This window comes from Glandiceps talaboti, chromosome 2 (genome assembly GCF_964340395.1).
Source record: "Glandiceps talaboti chromosome 2, keGlaTala1.1, whole genome shotgun sequence".
Taxonomy (NCBI): Eukaryota; Metazoa; Hemichordata; class Enteropneusta; family Spengelidae; genus Glandiceps; species Glandiceps talaboti.
In genome coordinates this window covers 24,389,832-24,409,009 of record NC_135550.1, presented here as the reverse complement: position 1 = coordinate 24,409,009, position 19,178 = coordinate 24,389,832, and the positions used below count along the sequence as shown (strand labels likewise).

Sequence of the window (19,178 nt, the reverse complement as noted above, 5' to 3'; positions counted from 1 at the left end):
GAAGAACAACATTTTCTCAATGACACATGTACACGTAAAATAGCTGATCCAACAACTGTAGTGCTCCCTCTACAGTTCTAATGAAGAGGAAAGTGACCTTAAATGGTAATTTTCCAAAGGCCTGCCAATCAAATCTGCAGCTGCCTTGCTCAATCTTTCCGATTAGATTTTATATCAATTTATTATTATCTCATAACTTACAATGTGGCTGTGAGGGCGCCCTTCTTAATAGTAAAGGCCTCACTCAAACTAACTGATTACAGTACTGGAATTTTTTACAATTTGTAATCTTAATTTCAAAGTCATGTTTACATTCCGTACACTTGACATTCAAATCAAATTTTTAAGTTACACTTTCCAAATAAATATATGTATTTGTGACTTTAAAAAATTGACCATTTTGACACATAATCAATCTCACATTACTTTCTTGTGATAATTAATCTGACTTTACCATATCAATGTCAAGAATGGTTGAACTGTAAACTTTTGCTGATCAAACATCAAAATTCTGAAATAAACTTTGCATTCCTTACATTACTGCCACAGTTTTCTCATTATTATCATTCTATAGTATATGCATTACAAAAACTTTGTTACGTGGTTCTTTATGTAATTTAGGTAATTGGAGATAAGTTTCATTAATATTATACTCTGTAATAGTTTGCTATTCAATCTTAATTTCTGAGGTAAAATGATAAAACATCACTCTTTTTTATCTAAATTTCTTTTATCATAATTAGCTAATCTCTCCCTCATAATAACATATACATTATACATGTACTGTAATTTCATTGAGGTTCCACATAATGTAAACAAGGCGGTATTTGGTACATGGAAATATCTATTTTTACAAAACTTCAGTGACAATGTAAGTTGACTGTAAGCATCTTCTAGATGGCGAAGATATCTAAAGAATATCATAGCAATACAGTTCTTTGATGCACTTGGGGGTTCACTTTAAAGGCCGGGTTCTTGCATTTAATAGTGCTATCACATCAGTAGAGCCATAAAAGTTAGACAAGATATTCATTTTAGATAGCTCTAACAGACAACTAAGAAGCTAAATTTGAATCCACATTGGGCCATTAAATATATTGATAGTCTTTATAATACATGTACTGTATTGCTTTACGTTCCCCTTGACTACAAACACAACAACCACTTTTGGTGCCTGTACGTCTATGATACAGATAGATACAGAACAGATACAGAAACAATGATGTACGCCAAGTACCTTTCACTGCCTATCTTGGAATATGATGGAGCTTCTCGAAATTCTCTTGGCAAGCTTGCAAAATTTTGGTGTTGTTTATATTGCATGAAATATGTTTTATTGTAAAAAATGGGACAGGATGTTGATTATTCTAAATTCTGTTTGGCTGCAATCTAAATAAATGAGTCATGTTACTCTAACTAGTTGAGAAGTACCACATACATGTACAGAGCTACAACACTGTAAACTATGTCAACTAACTGTAGTTGTGAAGTACCACATACAGAGCTAAAACACTGTAAACTATGTTATGTTACTCTAACTAGCTGAAGAAGTACCACATACATGTACAGAGCTACAAAACTGTAACTATGTCAACTAACTGTAGCTGAGACAAAATGTGAGAAGTACCACATACAGAGCTAAAAACACTGTAAACTATCAACAAACAGTACCAAGGTTTAATGGAAAGAGGAAGTTGTTTCTCAAGAATGAATGAAAGGAGTGTCCTTCACTATGACAAGGTCAACTCAGCTGGAGGTATATGTATGTAATTAGTCCTACAACTGTACTATGTGCGTGTTGGCCAACTTAAATCACTTTATATGAATTTGTAACTTTTGGCACATTGGAAGTGAATAACTGCATAATCTTATACGTGCAGATATGCTAAACCCCATTAACCTTCCGGCATGCCGACAGCCTAAACTTGGAATGACTACAACTACATGTATTCTCCAAGGAAACAAGTGCAGATTTCCCATCACATGTCATTTAGTGACATGTATGGGGGTTTTTGTTGACAAAGACATCCACAAGGCGAAGTTTGAGATTAAGGTTCTTGACATTTCTCATATGCCTAGGATAACAGCAAACCCCAACACTACAAACTCCTTAATACTACTGGTAGTATTCTAGTGGCTGCTTGATTAACTTCTGGTAGATCTTTTTTAATTTTATAACACTGTCATCAGTACATGTAATATCATATTGGATTCCTGCAAGTCTGTAGGTTTTAAATGTAATTGTTAAGAATGATAGTTGACAGAGACAAAAAGATGGTGTTGATAGAGACAAAAAGATGGTGTCAAATGACATTGTTTGCCTATATTTGTGTATCATAATAAGAGAACTGACTATTACAAGTTATACAGGAAAGCTGGTTGGGTGGTTAGGTTATTACAACTGTTTATTTAGAATATATACACTCATGTACTGAGTACACAAACTTTTGTAGAAATAGTTTATATTTAGAATGTAATGAAATGTGTTTCAAAATGGATCCTGTGATTTCCACTGCAAAATATATCAATAGCTACAGGTATGTGCTCATCCAAAGTTGTTTCCCCAACTTACATTTCAAAGTATGACCCATGATCATAAAAATGCTGTGATATGGGGACAAACTAGGCACTGCTATTTTGAAGTACCAATTCATATGACCCCCAACCCACCACAGAGCGCCCCCATGTGTTCAGAACAGGACATTAATTGTCATAGTTTCTTCAAAACAATTAATGTACACAATTTTGGATTTAGAGATATTGACAATACTCAATACCTTTATATGTAGAGTATGTGAAGCAAAACAAGCAACAGGGTATTGAGGGCAGTCAAGTAGTCTACTCATCAATATAATCAATAACAGTAGCAACTAAGCACTAAAGAGACACAAATGCACCATTCAATAAAGACATTCCAATTCAAAGACCACCCTTCACTCTTTCCTTTTCTTCTTCGCAGTCTTGATATAATGTTAAATAATTCAGTATTAATTTTGTGCTTTATCTTGAAAACAGATATTCATTGATAATTATTTGTGCTCAATTCACAGGTTATATTCTCTCCCTTTTACTTTTAAATACAGAAAGTGAAATTTTGACTATTAAACTCGATTCAACTCAACTCAACTCTCTAATGCAATGGAATGGGGATACAATCAGAATCCATTGATTATTCAAGATGGATAGGCAATATCGAGCTAGCCAGCTAGTGAAACTGTGACTGACATTTAATGTTATATGGCATCCTTAATTTAATATAACATTTGCTGTGTGCAGCACTTTCCATTTATTTGATTTTACCAGTCAGTGAACTCAGGATTTGGAGCACATTGACAGACAACATATTCTATACTGTGACATAGACTTATCATGTGATATATATAATTATATTAATCATGTGATATATAATTGTATTTATACTGTTATCATAAACGTCATCATTTTATCATCGTTCTCATTCAATACAATCTTCAGTATAAACCATTGCATATTATTAAATTCATAATCACAATCTTTCTATCAAGATTACAGCACAACTAACTGCTTTTGTTAATTTCCTTCTGAGAATCATGACATAAAATTATTGCCATGGAGTTTATATTGCAGTCACTGTTCACAAAGTTGAACTTTCACTTGAAAATCAAGATTCATGACAACTATTTTCTCTATTTTTGGGGGAAACTGTTCATATATCCACATCATATATATGATGTAGTTTGCATGAAACCAATCCAAAAGATCTGTAGTGGTTGACTGTCCTGTTGTATGAAGACCCTATTTAAAATACTGACATAGTACATGTACAGTGCACATGGACATATTGAGAGGAAAATAAAAGTACTATTAATTTCTTACAGAATACAGATAAAGATTTAGTGAAGCATGTTTATCTGGCCTAAATTATGATGGCTTGAAGCATATATATAGTAACTATACAACTATGGGCCATACATCCAATATCTGGGTTATACAGGTTTCCTCTTGTTTGACATAACTACTATTGAGTGAAATGAATAGCATTTTGCTTCTTCCTTTTTAGCAATACAGCTTGAACATAGAGATTGCATCATTCTTTCAAAATTGATTAATTTTAATAAAGTAGCAATGAGATAAAAAAAAAACCCACTGTCTAACAGAGTTGACTGAGAGTTGACTGTTATTTGTTAATGATGATCTATAATCATTAAGGATGTGATAAGAAAATCACCGACAGATGAAAAATATAATTTCCTTGACATACATAGCTACAAACCCTCCCCAGTAGGTGTACAATAATTTACAACACAATATGTGTATAGAGTCTGTTCAGATCATTTTATGTTTCAGGAACTGCTGTCTCCATGGTTACACTGTGTGATCATGGCTAATTCAGAAATTTACAACTGTGTTATTTATGTTTTCTTGGTACTTAAATAAATGTCAGCTGCCTATATTGTAAATACAAATTACTAATAAAGCTATGCTAATAACTCTTATTATACTTCCATATTGAAATCAATATATTGCCAAATCACTTTTTCTTACCCATCAGCCTTAGCAATTTTCTATTTACAAATTTTTCTCATTTATTAAATAAATAGGTTATCTGAAATATTCATGTATCATATATGCGAAACAATTATTGACAGTGTGAATATCTTGTAAAAAGAGGATTATATTCTAAGTTTTAATGTACAAGAAGTATATTATGTCCAGCTTAAACAAATCACTAACAGCAATGACAAGAGAGAGGTTTCCCTACTTTTGAAAAAAAAAATTGGGGCATAAAACGTACAATATGTTGATGCTATAATGTAGATTTCACAAAAGAGAATTGCTGTGATCCCTCATAGCTGATTTGAGCCTGAATGATGATGGCAACCTCCCCCAGTCCATTTCCAAGTGAAGAGTAGAAAAGTACTCTCGCTCACAAAATTCAAATGCAAAACTCACCTTGATTGGAAGTGGGTTGAATCCCCGCTGTTCTTCTCTTGTTCGCAACACCTCCACTTTCTGGTGAGGAATTGTGGGAAGGAATGCAGGAAGACGAGGAAGGAGAATAGGTTCAGGAAGATGACGAGAAGGCAGAGGTTTAGGTAGACGGAGGGAAGAAAAATAAGCACACGTCCCATGATCTCGAGTTTCAAAAAATGCATACTGCAAAACAAAAAGACAAAAGCACCCATTCTCTCAATCATACAGCCCTGACTACTGTACTACTAATACTATACATGTATGTCTTGTCTCTAAGTGATGTACTGGGGACTATTAATTAAACTATACACAAACATCAAGTCTAGATGTATACACTAATGTAGCTCCAAATTAACAAAAACAGACTATATACAGTACATTACCTTGCCATATCAACCAGGTGATTTCTGTAGTTGGGAGATACAGGTATACATATTTTCATTTATTACATCACATAACAAAATAACAATTGTTTCCTTTTAAGGTAGTGCAGACTAATGTTTGCTAATACAAGTAGTACTTACAATATACTAAATGTTTGTGTTTACAGTTTGTTGCTTTTACTAGTAAAACTATTGACTACTAAGTCAACATGTACATGTAGTAAAATCTGCTGATAGCTCAAGGCACACACAAAAGTTATATAACATATCTATTTTAGGTACTAGCTGTTGTGGGTTTGTTGAATGTTAGACAATGACATTGTCTTCACTCTTGTGCAGTAATATACTCAAGAGTTTTTATTTTCGTTGAAAATGGAAGTTAGTTATTATTATGCCTGTATATATGTATCAATATCATTTCCTTATTTTTGATAGAACTAAATTTTTAGAAGAGATATATGATAAATCCAAGTATCAAAGGGAAGGCCAATCGACATCTTTAATATTCTAGTGGAAAGGGAGCCCAAAATAGCTCCCCCCCTCGCAAAAAAAAAACAAAGAAAGAAAAAGAAGTCACACCAATGGCATCCAAGAACACATTAGTGGTTTAGGCAATGATTGATGAGGTAATACTAATAGTTAATGTTGCTATGGGCATAGTCTTGTTGCTAGGCATACAATGTGTTCATATGCCTATCCATCCCTATTTTTATCTTTGCAATAAACGCTATTATGTGAATGTTGCTATGGACATGATCTTGTTGCTAAGCTTATATGCATTTACTTTCGGATGTTTCTCCACTTGCCTACCCATACCTGTTTATTTTTTTTGCAATATAGATCATCATTTTACTCTTGTTATGAGTATGGTCTTGTTGCGAGGCATACATATGTTGTTTTTGAATGTTTATCCACTTGCCAACCCATCTCTGCTGTTACCTTTGCAATATGCACTATCATATGATTGTTGCTGTGGGTACTGGGTGTGATCTTGTCAAAATGTAGGTATTTCACTATTTCTAAGGGTCCAGTCACATATTTGCTAGGAGGGACATGTGTGTCAATGTCTTGTACAACGTTCCTCTGATCATTGACACTTCTAGAACACACACACATACACAGAATTTCAGCTCCATCCATGGCCACCCAGTTGATTTTGAGACATAACTTTTTGACCTAACTTCACATTTTAGACCTAATTTTCACATCACTTGTCTTTCAATCCATAACACGGTTCTTCAATTCTGCTACACATCTGCTACAAATCCCTAGAAATATCCCACACACACAGACACACACACACACACACACACACACACACACACACACACACACACACACACACACACACACAGACGGACAGACAGACAGACAGAGACAGACAGACAGCAAGACAGACACACACACAGACACACACACAGACACAGACACACACACACACACACACACACACACACACACACACACTGGCAGACAATTCACCATGCCTATAGCACAACTGAACTGAGGTCCAGTTGTGCTAAAATGATGTGAAAATGAAGCTTTCCGTGGTGTTTTGTGTTACACAGAGAGACCTATAACATGTCCCCACACTCATAACTTAATTACATTTCATAATATACTACAGAAATACCTATTTTTGACTTGAAATTCAAACCCTGATCAGCACAAATTTTATTCATTTTACATGCCTGACTAATGTGTTTAGAATGATTCTCTGTCACACAGGTACAAGTATGTACGTATATATGTACTACAAAGCTGTGTATAAATAACACATTGTAGGTCAATCAGAATACTGTGCGTGGGTGCTGTCTCAGAAATTCCAATGTCTCTATCAGAGGTGGAATTATAAATAAACCACTAAAATCTAAAGGACGCAGTTCATGGTATATATCTATTTAGAGAATTCCATTAGTAATGGTCTATTTATATGGGATAACATGCATGATATTTTTTTTATTGTAAACCTAGATAATTTTGCCACTAGGAAATTTTGTGATTTTTTTTACAGTCTTCAGCCAGTTCTGACAGACTATTTTTTACTAATTACCAGACTGGCACATTGTGTTCATGTACAAGAAGGCATTTTAGTCACTACTTGTGTTTGCGTTTTTGTTGTTGAGCAAAGTAAAAATAAATCTTTGGTGAAAATTTCCCGGTTTACAGTATGGTCTTATCGTATATACAAATGTACATATATATGTACATTGTATATTCTTTAAATATGTCCATGTATGCAAGACCCAAATCCACACAGAAGAGAAGCTTTTCATGCCTTTTTTTTTGTAATTTTTTTTGGGGAAAGTGAAGTTGATTATGTACGTAACATCATATTATTAAAATGCCACGTTGACTTCTATGTAACACTGGACTGCATTACTTTGTAGAATATCACAAGATTTCACTTGACAGAAATATTGATTTGAAAAAAAAAATGTGTTTTCTTAAAATTAAAATTCAGCATTAAATCAGACTGATTTTTTATCATTACATGTACAAATTTGAAAACCTTGTTAGTCAAAACAAAGAGTCGATTGTTGCCACATTTTTATATTTTCAAATTTCAAGTCCTCATCTTGTTCTGTGATACTAATAAAGATTCAGAGAGGACATAAACCTTGAAAGATAGATTAAGTTACAAATAAATTGCTTTTGCTTACAATTTTGTACCTCCACTGATGGCATTTCTTTCTTGTCCTCAATGACTCATTTACGAAGACCAGTGGGGTAGCATTACTGCCCATGTGGTGCTTATTGAGAAAATACATCTTAAAAGGTTTTGCATGCTCACTGAGTTCCATTTTTAGAAGCAGAGACACTGCATGACATCTATAGAAGTGCTCACAAAATGTAGAGGGATTCTAAAGAAAACATTTACTCAGGCAGACAACACTACTCTTGTCAAATGACACAATAGTGAATGAACTCATCCCCTGGCTAGAATTTAGAACTTTTCTTCAGGCTCGCAGTGTTGTCATGGCAACAACATGACTTGGTACAACAGCCTACTGACACTTGAATAGAAACATTTGTACAATGTACGTACATGACGATAACAAGAGGTAAATTGAGATAAAGAGACTAACAAGATTTGCAAAGTATTCACAAGCTACCAAATTTATATGCACACTTTTAATTCATTTCCCATGTAAGAGGTATCAATTTTCAATCATGTTTATCCCACAATAATTAATTCATTTTTCCATCATTCCTATTGAATATGTTATATGTGACATTCTGTTATGTGAATTTTTAGATTAATGGGGCCACATGAATGAGGATTGGGTATTTACTATTCATTTTTGATTTTTAATTCATAAAACAATTTTATCATGACGTCCTACTTGAAAAATCAATGTGAAACAACATATGCCTTTAAGTCCTTGTTTGTAACTCAATAAATTGCATAAGATTGATAAAATAATTGTTACTGTACACATACTTTACACATTTTTTAGCTTTGTGCATTGTATTGAGTTACAAATGTTGTTTCACATTGATTTTTTGAGTAGGATGTCATGATAAAATTGTTTTATAAATTAACAATTAAAAATATATGTATGTATGTATGTATGTATGTATGCATGCATGTAGGTAGGTATTAAGGTAGGTAGGTAGGTAGGTAGGTAGGTGTGTTTGTGTTTGTTTGTTTGTGTGTGTGTGTATGGTATTTGTTTATGTGTTATGTGTTGTGTGTGTGAGTGTGAGTGTGAGTGTGTGTATTCTTAGATAATTACAATTTGATTACTGTTTTGCATATGTGAGGGTCTGATGATAAACCTTTCAAAACTACATATGATCACATGCATCTAACATTGTAGGTTAGGTAAATTGGTTTCCCCTTTGATTCTCTGATTTATCTCTTCAACTATATGTACCACTAGCAGCAGTATGGTATTTTACAGCCATTCTCATAGTATGTAATGAATGTTTTAATAATAAAATTCACCAACGGCATCACGTTTATCGATATAAACTTATTAAATTATTATACAACGTGTAAGAAAGTTTTGACATCACAGGCTTTACAGAAAATATTAGATTACAAGTCTGATAATGTTTTGTTTGAAATTCTATGAATTCTGTGGTGTGTACCATTCATTTGAATTGTAATGTGAAAATATTTGACAGACTGAGTTCAAATCTGATATAAAGAAAGTTGTTACAACATTATGAAAACCATTTTCAATCAACGCCATGTTTCATTTCGAGACTTTTTCATGAGGTCATCTTGTGAACCACATATAACTCATTGTATTGATCGGAGCTTAGCTGATTTGATGTGACATTTGTTACTATATCTCCAACGTTGTTGAGATATATGGATTTGATATATTTCATAATTCATTCAATGTGGATACATTTATGAGTTTCAACAGTATTACTTTAGTCATCAATTATCTGAAGCCAATTCAATGCACCTGTCTCATTATGCTGTAAAATGCTGTCTACTTATTACATGCATTTTAATTCAATTTCTCAGATTGTGTCGACATTATGTCGACATTATTTTTTTTGTATGACACATTTTAGTACTTTATTGTATGGCAATTTTTAGTATTTTATTAATCGGTACCTTTTATATGCAATCCTCTTTATTGTGTAAAGAGTACTGAGATGTAGTGTAGTGTGCTTTTAAGAAATCAAATAATAATAATAATATTAATACTACATCACAGCTTGTCAACAATTTTTTGAATTCATCACCACCAAAAGTTGTCTGAACTATATCTCTAGTAAAACATTATGTTTACACTGTACAATGTTCCAAGTATAGGTAACTTAGAGTCTGATAAGAGAGACCTGCATGGATAAGTTTGGGGTGGAGCAAAGCAATAGTTGACTTCAAATCAAATTTCTCCTCATATCAACTTTCCTATTATGCTTCAACAAAGAACTTTATTGTCTACTAATTTCTGGTGAAACATTCTATACATAATTTAACTTTTCTATAAATGCAGAAATTGTTTAAATTAAAGTTTTGGAGTATACATCATATTTACATTTCAGTTTGTCAATGAATTTTCATCAGTTAAAAAATCTGAAGGTGTTTTATTGCAATTCTGAAAGTACATTATGTGTGTTGTACAATTCAATAGATTCATTAAGTACTCTAGGAAAGAAATACAATACATTGTTTGCCAACATGTTGAATCAGTAATTTTGGAGTACTGGCTGCTATTATAGTATAATGGTCTCAAGCTCTCAATAATTGTTCACCCTGGTTTTGCTGCTCTTTACACTGCATTTTGTGATATGTTACTGTATGGTACATGTATCTACTTATTTACTGTTTATTTACTCATTATCCATACAATTTGTTTAATCATTTCATTATCTATTTCTGTGATGTACAATGCAGTTTACTTTTTTAAATATGTAGCATGCAAATGGCATGAACTAGTACAAGAAATTTCATTTTGTTCTACTAATGGATCGCTATCCACATATATGTAAAATTTAAAAACAATGGATATTGTTATTTCAAACATTCTTGTAACTAAGGGTGTGGGGGGTATAGTAGTGGTCTTTTAACAAAACAGGACAAGCTATGACTTTCAATAAGTCTAAAAATGGTATCCATGCTACAGTAAAATCACCTGGGATATGGATTGCTAAGGTATGTAAAAGTACTATACTACAAAATTTAATTATGTTACAGAATTATTGATGTAAAACACTGGAATACTTCACTACTGGTGGTGTATGTGTTCTTTATAGTATTCTGAATACTAATCTGGCTTAATCATACATTATTGACTTTTCAGCATTACGATTGGAAAGAAAACCTGATTATCTATTCTTGAAATGATACAATCACACTCATGCCATAACTGAAACCATATCAAATTCAACTATACTTACATGTCTTTCCAACTCCCCCTGGTGTCTGAGTTGATGGGAAGTTCTTAGACGGGCTAGCGGTGGAATATTGTGACGTGGTTTACTCTTGTGAACACCTCTCACCTCCTGTACAGAAAATAACAAATTGAAAACAATCACACCTCCTTCATTTAGACATATTTTCCAACATTTTTTTTCAACACACACAAAATAAATGCTTCTTGTACTTCCTACATGTATTATAGTTTATCTCAGACAACCAACACAATCAATGCCATGAATGGCAAGAAAATTTCATAAATGGCTATACATTACATGTATATATTTGCAAAATTCAGGCGCTGACCCAATTCTGTAAAAATTTACTACAAAATGTGCACTTGGGATACTTCTTTCTCTAAATTATTTCATTTGTTCTGTGATTATTTCTGATCCAGAAATGAATTCATCAGGGAACTTGAACTCTTGGTTCCAAGTCAAATATAGAACCTTCCTTCTTTGTATTGGAATATGTTCCATTATATAATGCCTCAACAGACAAATAAAGAGGACCACTGGGACAATATCATTTCTAAAGATAAAGATCCCCATGTTCAATCATTCTGAGCATAAACTCTGATCATCTGAATCCTCAGATGTGCCGTTAGACTTCCTGTATTCTATTAAGTAAGTGCATATACCAATGTATTACCATTGTTAATAAAATAATCAACTTTGCTCCAGTAGATAAAATCATTGTAATATGATAGCAAACCTGACAGAGTTGACATGACAAGATGTAGCTGCTATTGACATCTTGAAACAATTTTGTTTTCTTTCAAAACCATAAAAACTAAACAACTGAAAGGCAGTTCTTGCTCCAGCGACAGAGAGAAATTAGGGTTGATGTGTGTCGCATTTCTTTTTAATTAGTTTTCATTCCTCAGTTGAGGACATCAGCATGGCTGACTATACATGAAAATTGCTTGTCAATATACTGGGTGTCTTGGGGATATCTAAGTCCACTGAGCATTTACATTGTACATGGTACAATCTCCTCTTTCATTGGCATGTTTTGGTAACCCAATCCTAGATTCGTTTTACAGACACTGATCAAATGTGATGTCCTGGAATGATAGATAGCCTTTGCATGGGGTCTACACTGATATATTCTGAACCCTCCTGTATAGTTCACTATTTACGTGTACAATTGTATTGGATTAAACCTTGAAGGTTTGAGTTGCCATCTCAAAATAATCTTGTCAAACAGATAAGATATGAAGATGGCCATTCAACCATAATTTACCCATGGGAAGAAAAACAATAACAAACCTCACACAACAGAGAGTATTGTCATTTTATAGTAATAACCAACTTTTATCAAAACTGTTGCAAAAATTCACACTGACATCACAAAAATACCATTCTCTTTCACATTTTAATGAAATAAAATAATTCTGACATACATCAAAATCCAGAGAAATTTGACAAGCACATATTTCCTTTTTTCGGGGGTCAAACATTTAATAAACTACCGGTAATAATAATTCTGACACAGAATGAATGTTGAATGAAAGAGTTTTTGATTGACACAGACAGCAACAAAGTAAAAATTGGCAATAATGATGTATAGTGATGTATTGTATCACAACTGTGATATTATATAATTATATCATATTCACGACAAGGTTCCCTATCATATATACAAGTACAAGTCAAAGCATACACCAAATAAATGCAACAAGTGAGAAACAGAAGTTTAAATAAATAAGAAACTGGTACAAGGTTTCATAGCATATGACATATTGAACTCATTGGAGACCTTCCCTTTCCGGTGGCTCAGCCACAAATCATTAAGTTAATGCAGAAAGCATGACCCACTTTTACTATTTGTATCAACAATATTACTCATTTAGCCTCACTGGTCAATCATCACTGGTTTGATTACTTTACCAATGTACTGGTGAAACTCTAAATAGTCACTCATGGTATCACTACTATATTTGCACACTGGAAAATTTCATTTCTTTAGTAAAACAACTGCTAATATGCATGATATTACACCAGTATTGATGGCGCAAATCTAGCGATCTTATTGATTTAGACATTAAAATAACTGTGCTATATCACTATTTTAGCACAGTTGGCATGCCTCCAAGAGGCCCTGAATGAGAATAGTATACTGATATTTGATGGTTGATCGATATTGTCTGCATCCATCATGAATGCAATAATCTGAACCGTTGATCACACGCACAACACAAAGTTATACATGTCAAACATTGATTATATCTTCTTTCATTAAGGGGAAATGAATGAGATTTCCAAAAGCCCCAAAATTGGCTGATCTTTTCAAAACCATTGCCACAGGGCAGCTCAGCATAGGCCTATCACATTGTTCTGATCCCACGATAAAAAGTAGATACAGCAAGGCAGATCATATACATAATCTGCCACAAAAACAACCTATGGTAGCTTCAGACAATTCACAAATGAATTTTCCTCTGTACAAAATACACAACTACATGTACATACATTCTATGAACTCAAACAAACAGTTCAACATTCAAATGCAAGTTTAAAATAGTGACTTCACATAGCAGAAATAGTGATCTGACATTTACACACAGTATTGCAAGGCATCACACCATTAACTAATACAATTACATATTCAGACCCCGGGGCCAATCTATACCTGCAATTTACTGCCACTCCAAACTACTTTGTTTTCCTATTTTTCTACAGCTTTGCTGCAAATTTCAATATATCAGTATAATATAATAACAATAAAGAATTCTTGGGGATGGTATATCCTTTGGGATTAAATACATGTATTTGCCTTGGTAACTGAGGCTAGGTGGGAACCCATCGCAGGTTGCATATAAATCACCTTGCATGAACCTGGAGATATATATATGTATTATGCTTTGTCTGACAGTCTTCCCAATATGACAAAGGCCCCATGAATGAAGCAAAATGTTTTTTTACAAAATGTATATCTGATAAATTTTTACAAGTTTTCATTTTGTTCCATCTAATACATGTCTTTTTTAGAAGTTTTTATGCAAATATTTGTGGCTTCTGTCACATGTATATTTTCTCTGAAAAATCAAACAACAGCACTACAGTAATGTGTTCATTTTAGCACCCTCATTTTTTATTCTATTTCTAATGTATATTAATCTAAGTATTTTTTAATCTTTGAATTTATTCAAGACATTTTAATTTTAATTCCTTTCTTTTTACACATTGTTAATGTTTGTCATAATGTATTTTAACAAGTTTTTTTTATGGGATTATGGAACCTTGTCCACCTTTATCTTGAAATAAAGTTAATAAATTAATAATAAAAATATTATAATAACATATGTCTTAAAAGAGTTCATCTACATGTACAGACATGTTTTCGTATACATTTTGTGACTGTCTTGGAGAATTTTGAAGGTCAATTGACAATCATTAAATAGATTTGTATCTTTCAAAATCATGATTAGAAATTTTGCTATCAAATATATTTCTATCAAATACATTTTGTAATAAATACAATTTGTTACAGCATACAATAATCAACAAAACAAAAACTTGTTAGAATAGAAGTACTGGGTAATTCTAACATGGCAAAAGAAATCTGAGGTCTCGCAAACTACTACAAATAAATATTAAATAAATAATCTGCGACATCGGAAAATTACAAAATAGATCAGTTAGAATAAAACTACTTTTAACTTGGTACACATTGCCATAGTTCAGGTAAAATATTAAGAATTAGAATAATATAGCAAACATCATGTACAACATGGAAATTATCAAAACTTTCAAATAGCATTGTCATTTGGGCTGACTGAACACTTTGAATTACTTGTATAGTAGACAGTGACTAGACTAGTAGTGCAATAAACTTTCAGACAAATCATAAAAATACACATTCCAGAAAAGGATTAGCAAAGAATGCCTAAAGTGATAAGACTAGTCCTGAACAAAGCAACATAGTCAGTTGCCAAGGTAACATTCAATACTGATATTTTCTATTATGACATTTAATCATATAGTACCATTTCAGAGATAATTGCTATAAATCACAACAAAAAACTGTACAATACTCTAGGTAGTACTGGATATCAAAATGTCTGCTGTGTCTAGTCTATTAAAAGTACAAATCTATTCCAAGACAGACATAACCTGAGATGACATTTAGGGTTGCGATTCATTAGTCCTTCGGAGTGCAGTATGAATTCTGGCTTGCTTTTCAATACAAAGTGACAGAAAATATGACAGAAAGTGAAATTTTACAGTGTTTTCGTACATCAAACTACTCCTGCATGAAGCAAAATGCTGTACTTCTTAGAAAGGCTTTTGAAGAAAATTGACTCCAAAAAATCATCCAGTTGAATTGAATTTTTTTGAAGATTTTTCTAATGTCTATTCAAATTACTTTATATGAAGCATACAAAATCAATACAAAACCATAGTATTATTAGTAATGAAGTGCAGATTGTATGCTTTGTGATTTCACCCCATCACAACATACCATGTTTACAGAAAATGGAAATATTCAAAGTAAAAACTCTTGTCCATATGATTAATTTTTACGTTATTTATAAGCTTATAAAAATTGAGATTAAACTAACTTAATTTAAATGAGCAAATTGTCATTAATAAAAAAAAAAAACAATATTGATGCAGTCCCTGGATGTAATATGGTTTACCATATAGTATATCTGGGGTTTTTTTTTCCATCAAACCCACTGACCCACTCCACGTCTTACATGTAATATGCTCATTATGCTAGTAATAGTATGCCCATAGGCAGTGGACAAAACAATCCATGTGTATTTGTGCTCCATTCTTATGACATCTATGTGCAGGTGTACTCAAACAGGCAACTGGCACTGCATGTGCTCTTATTGGGCTTTCAATAAGGAAAGTCCACCATATACAATTTACAATGATCAGGATTTTGAGGAAACAGTTCACATATCATCTATTTGTTATTTTCCAATACTTTTGAAAAGTCTATTTATTTTTGTTTAAATATTAGACAATGAGACATAACACATGTAGGTTGTGTCTGAAACTCAAGCTCTTTGTTGAGGCAGGAATGAAAATGAACAGGCCAGTGAATATCTAAACTGGAAACTAATGTTTATAATTTCTTTGTCTAAACAGTTTACAAGGTCTAAAAATTGTGGAGAAAAAAGAAAGGAAAAGAACATTGAGAAGAGATCGAAGACAATATCAGAACGTTTTGGAAGCACATACATTTTACAATATAATTTACTCTAGCTCTAGGTACTGGAGTAGTGGAGAAATTACAAAGTAAACAGTTTGATAAATACTTACGGTGCCAAGGTAGACCCCAGTCATATTTCGAACCCGCGGTGAGTCGCAGTTGTCCCGAGTTGAATTAACGTCGGGTCGGGTCGACATTGCTACACCGCTGGAAATGGTAAACATGACACCTCTTTCTACAACTGCCGCCTTCGACACGTTCGCCACTGGAGGTAGATCGGGTTCCGGCGACTGCCGGAGCGTTTTCACCACTGATCGAGGAATTTTGATGTCAATGTTGATCCTTTACACGTTGGCTGTGCCATCCTCGAAGTCTTGAAGAGGCGCCGTGCTGAAATTCTACGCCGAATCTGCGGGCAACAAAGTGTTGTTCATAGCGATGAAACACGAAGCATCACAAATCGATTTGTTGGAAAACAGTACTCAAATGAATATAACGTAACGCTGTATTTATGTACCAAATACTGATCGAAACGTCATTTTATAGCTTTATATTCGTAACATTTGGTGACAACAATGTGTATATGTAAAACCATAATACAGACATTTCATGTTTACATTACTAGTATTACTAATAGCAAACATAATTTTTACGACGTTATAAGTTCTATGTAGTTACACTGACAGTGCGTTTATGTTCACCCACGCTTTGTGGATATGCGTGGTACGTATGTGATATCATAGAACCATGGTGGTATCGAACGCCAACCAAGTATCCTAGATCAGTGGTATGCAATATTAGGTAACACTGACAGTTTTCACCCTCTTGTAGCACAAGACTTGAAAAGAAAAGAAAACTCTGCATGTCTATCAATACAAACATTCTGACGACACGCTGACAGTTTCTATTTTTCCAGACAAAGAGTTGTATGTGATAAAACTGTCACCGTGAACAACTTCTTCAACTTACCCCGGAATCGGGAGCGTGCCTAAAGTTTGACCAGTGACCTCTGCTACTCTTTGAACTTCAACAATGCGTAGCAAAGTAAACGGGCGCACATGAAATCTAGTTAACCTTAATTCACCGGAATAAAATAGTCCACCGCAAGCTTTTTTTGACTCACAGAACAGTTTTTGTACAAGACACTATTCTCTCGTTACACGTAACTCCGCCATGATAACACACGTACAGCCTCGCTGTGATCTCCACAGAGGAGTTGTGACGTCATATAGCAACAAGAAAGCAAAGTATTTTGACGTGACGCGCTTGCACTGGGGCCCGGTGACCACAGCTACGACTACGTTCTTTTGTTTGTTTCGCTATCCGAACCCGTACATACGTACGTACAATACAATGCAACCGTAGTCAGCCTGACTCAGCCAATACTAGTTCTAGTACGAGCAAAGTCACATGAAACTTTCAAAAGTTTTTCTTACGGTGGGGACAGCTAGGAAAATACGTTTTTTCTTCTTCATTCATTGAGAAAATTAAAAGTCTGAAGACCCACTAAGCTTACCCACGACACATGATTTGATTCAGGACGCAGTAAACTATATAGCTATCGATGACATTGATGTTATAGCCTGATAGAGATTCTAGGACTGCGAAATTGAACTAGCAGGAAGAAGAAATGATTTCGCGGTCCTTTTGAAACTGTGGATGTTGCATTCTTTCTATTTCACACACCAGATTTATCGTTAAAATCAGGGTTAAAATCACGTCAATATTATAGACAAGTCGTGTCATACTGAAATGGGTTACTCACAAGTCACGTACGCGAGGCATACGCCGTGTAACTACACTACACCTGCTCAGACTGACGATAAACATGACAAAAGCAAATTACACGCTTCTCAGACAAATTACTTACATGTAGTCGTTTGAGGCTCTCTACATACGATATTAGTGTACTTATTGTCTTGACACCCATGTGAGCCATCGCTATAAAAGATATAAACGGTGTCATGTCTGAACCTAAACACAGTAATTACAAATTCATGATGTCTAACCATAGACCCGAATGGGTCTATGGTCTACCCTTCCCACCTGCGGTTACTTTGTAGAACCTTGGAGGAATTATACTGACTGTCAGTATAATTCCTCCAAGGTAGAACTAATTAACACATGACTAGGAAGAACAGTAGGGCAGGGACCTAGACGGATGATGGGTACAATACCATACACGATCTCACAATTTCGTCCGTTTTATAAGTTTTATGGCCTATTAGTAAAAATTCAACTAACCCTAAACCCTAACCCTACTAGTCCTAACGTTGGTTGTCTGTGATCCAGAGCTGCTGTGATCTATCTAGCCTTCTTTCGATAAGCGCCAATGGCCTATTCTTTAACTTCCTTCGTTTATAATTTTGTGACGCATGGATTCAAGGTGCATCACTATATTGGATGTTTTTCCTAAAATTGGTAATCTATACACAAAACAAGTTACCAACTCTCAAGGAATGATCATGGTTGTTTTTTCTAATCCGTTTTGATAAAGACAAATACAACGCTGTACATGCAGAAGTCTGATGTGAAACTATATAGAAACGCAGCCATGTCCCTCTAGCAAAGAGACGGTGGGGGGGGGGGGGGCAACAGTCCCTTAGTAAGGTAAACGGAGATGTTATGGCGCTCGGCAGATACGTTTCGAGCTCGAGCCTTTATGTTGGATCAGATAGCCTATTTCACCTCCAAGTCAAACTTTACTGTACGATATTACATGTAAACTGTACCCAATTAGAAAACTCGCCAGTGGCACCAATACAAAAACAAATGAGTGAAAGTGC

General features: G+C 34.0%; 1 protein-coding gene across 2 annotated transcripts in view; it reads right to left on the bottom strand.

Moving 5' to 3' along the window:
• The window catches only part of LOC144453578 (uncharacterized), a 55,126-nt gene extending 37,566 nt beyond the window's left edge, over positions 1–17,560 (bottom strand). For both annotated transcript variants that reach the window (XM_078144898.1, XM_078144899.1), the window contains exons 1-4: positions 17,362–17,560; positions 16,503–16,801; positions 11,205–11,309; positions 4,933–4,992 (exon numbers count right to left, since the gene is read on the bottom strand). In XM_078144898.1, the coding sequence (XP_078001024.1) occupies positions 4,933–4,992; positions 11,205–11,309; positions 16,503–16,616 (279 nt within the window). In that variant the 5' untranslated portion in view covers positions 16,617–16,801; positions 17,362–17,560. The remainder of the gene's footprint in view (positions 1–4,932; positions 4,993–11,204; positions 11,310–16,502; positions 16,802–17,361) is intronic.
• Positions 17,561–19,178: the final 1,618 nt, after the last annotated feature.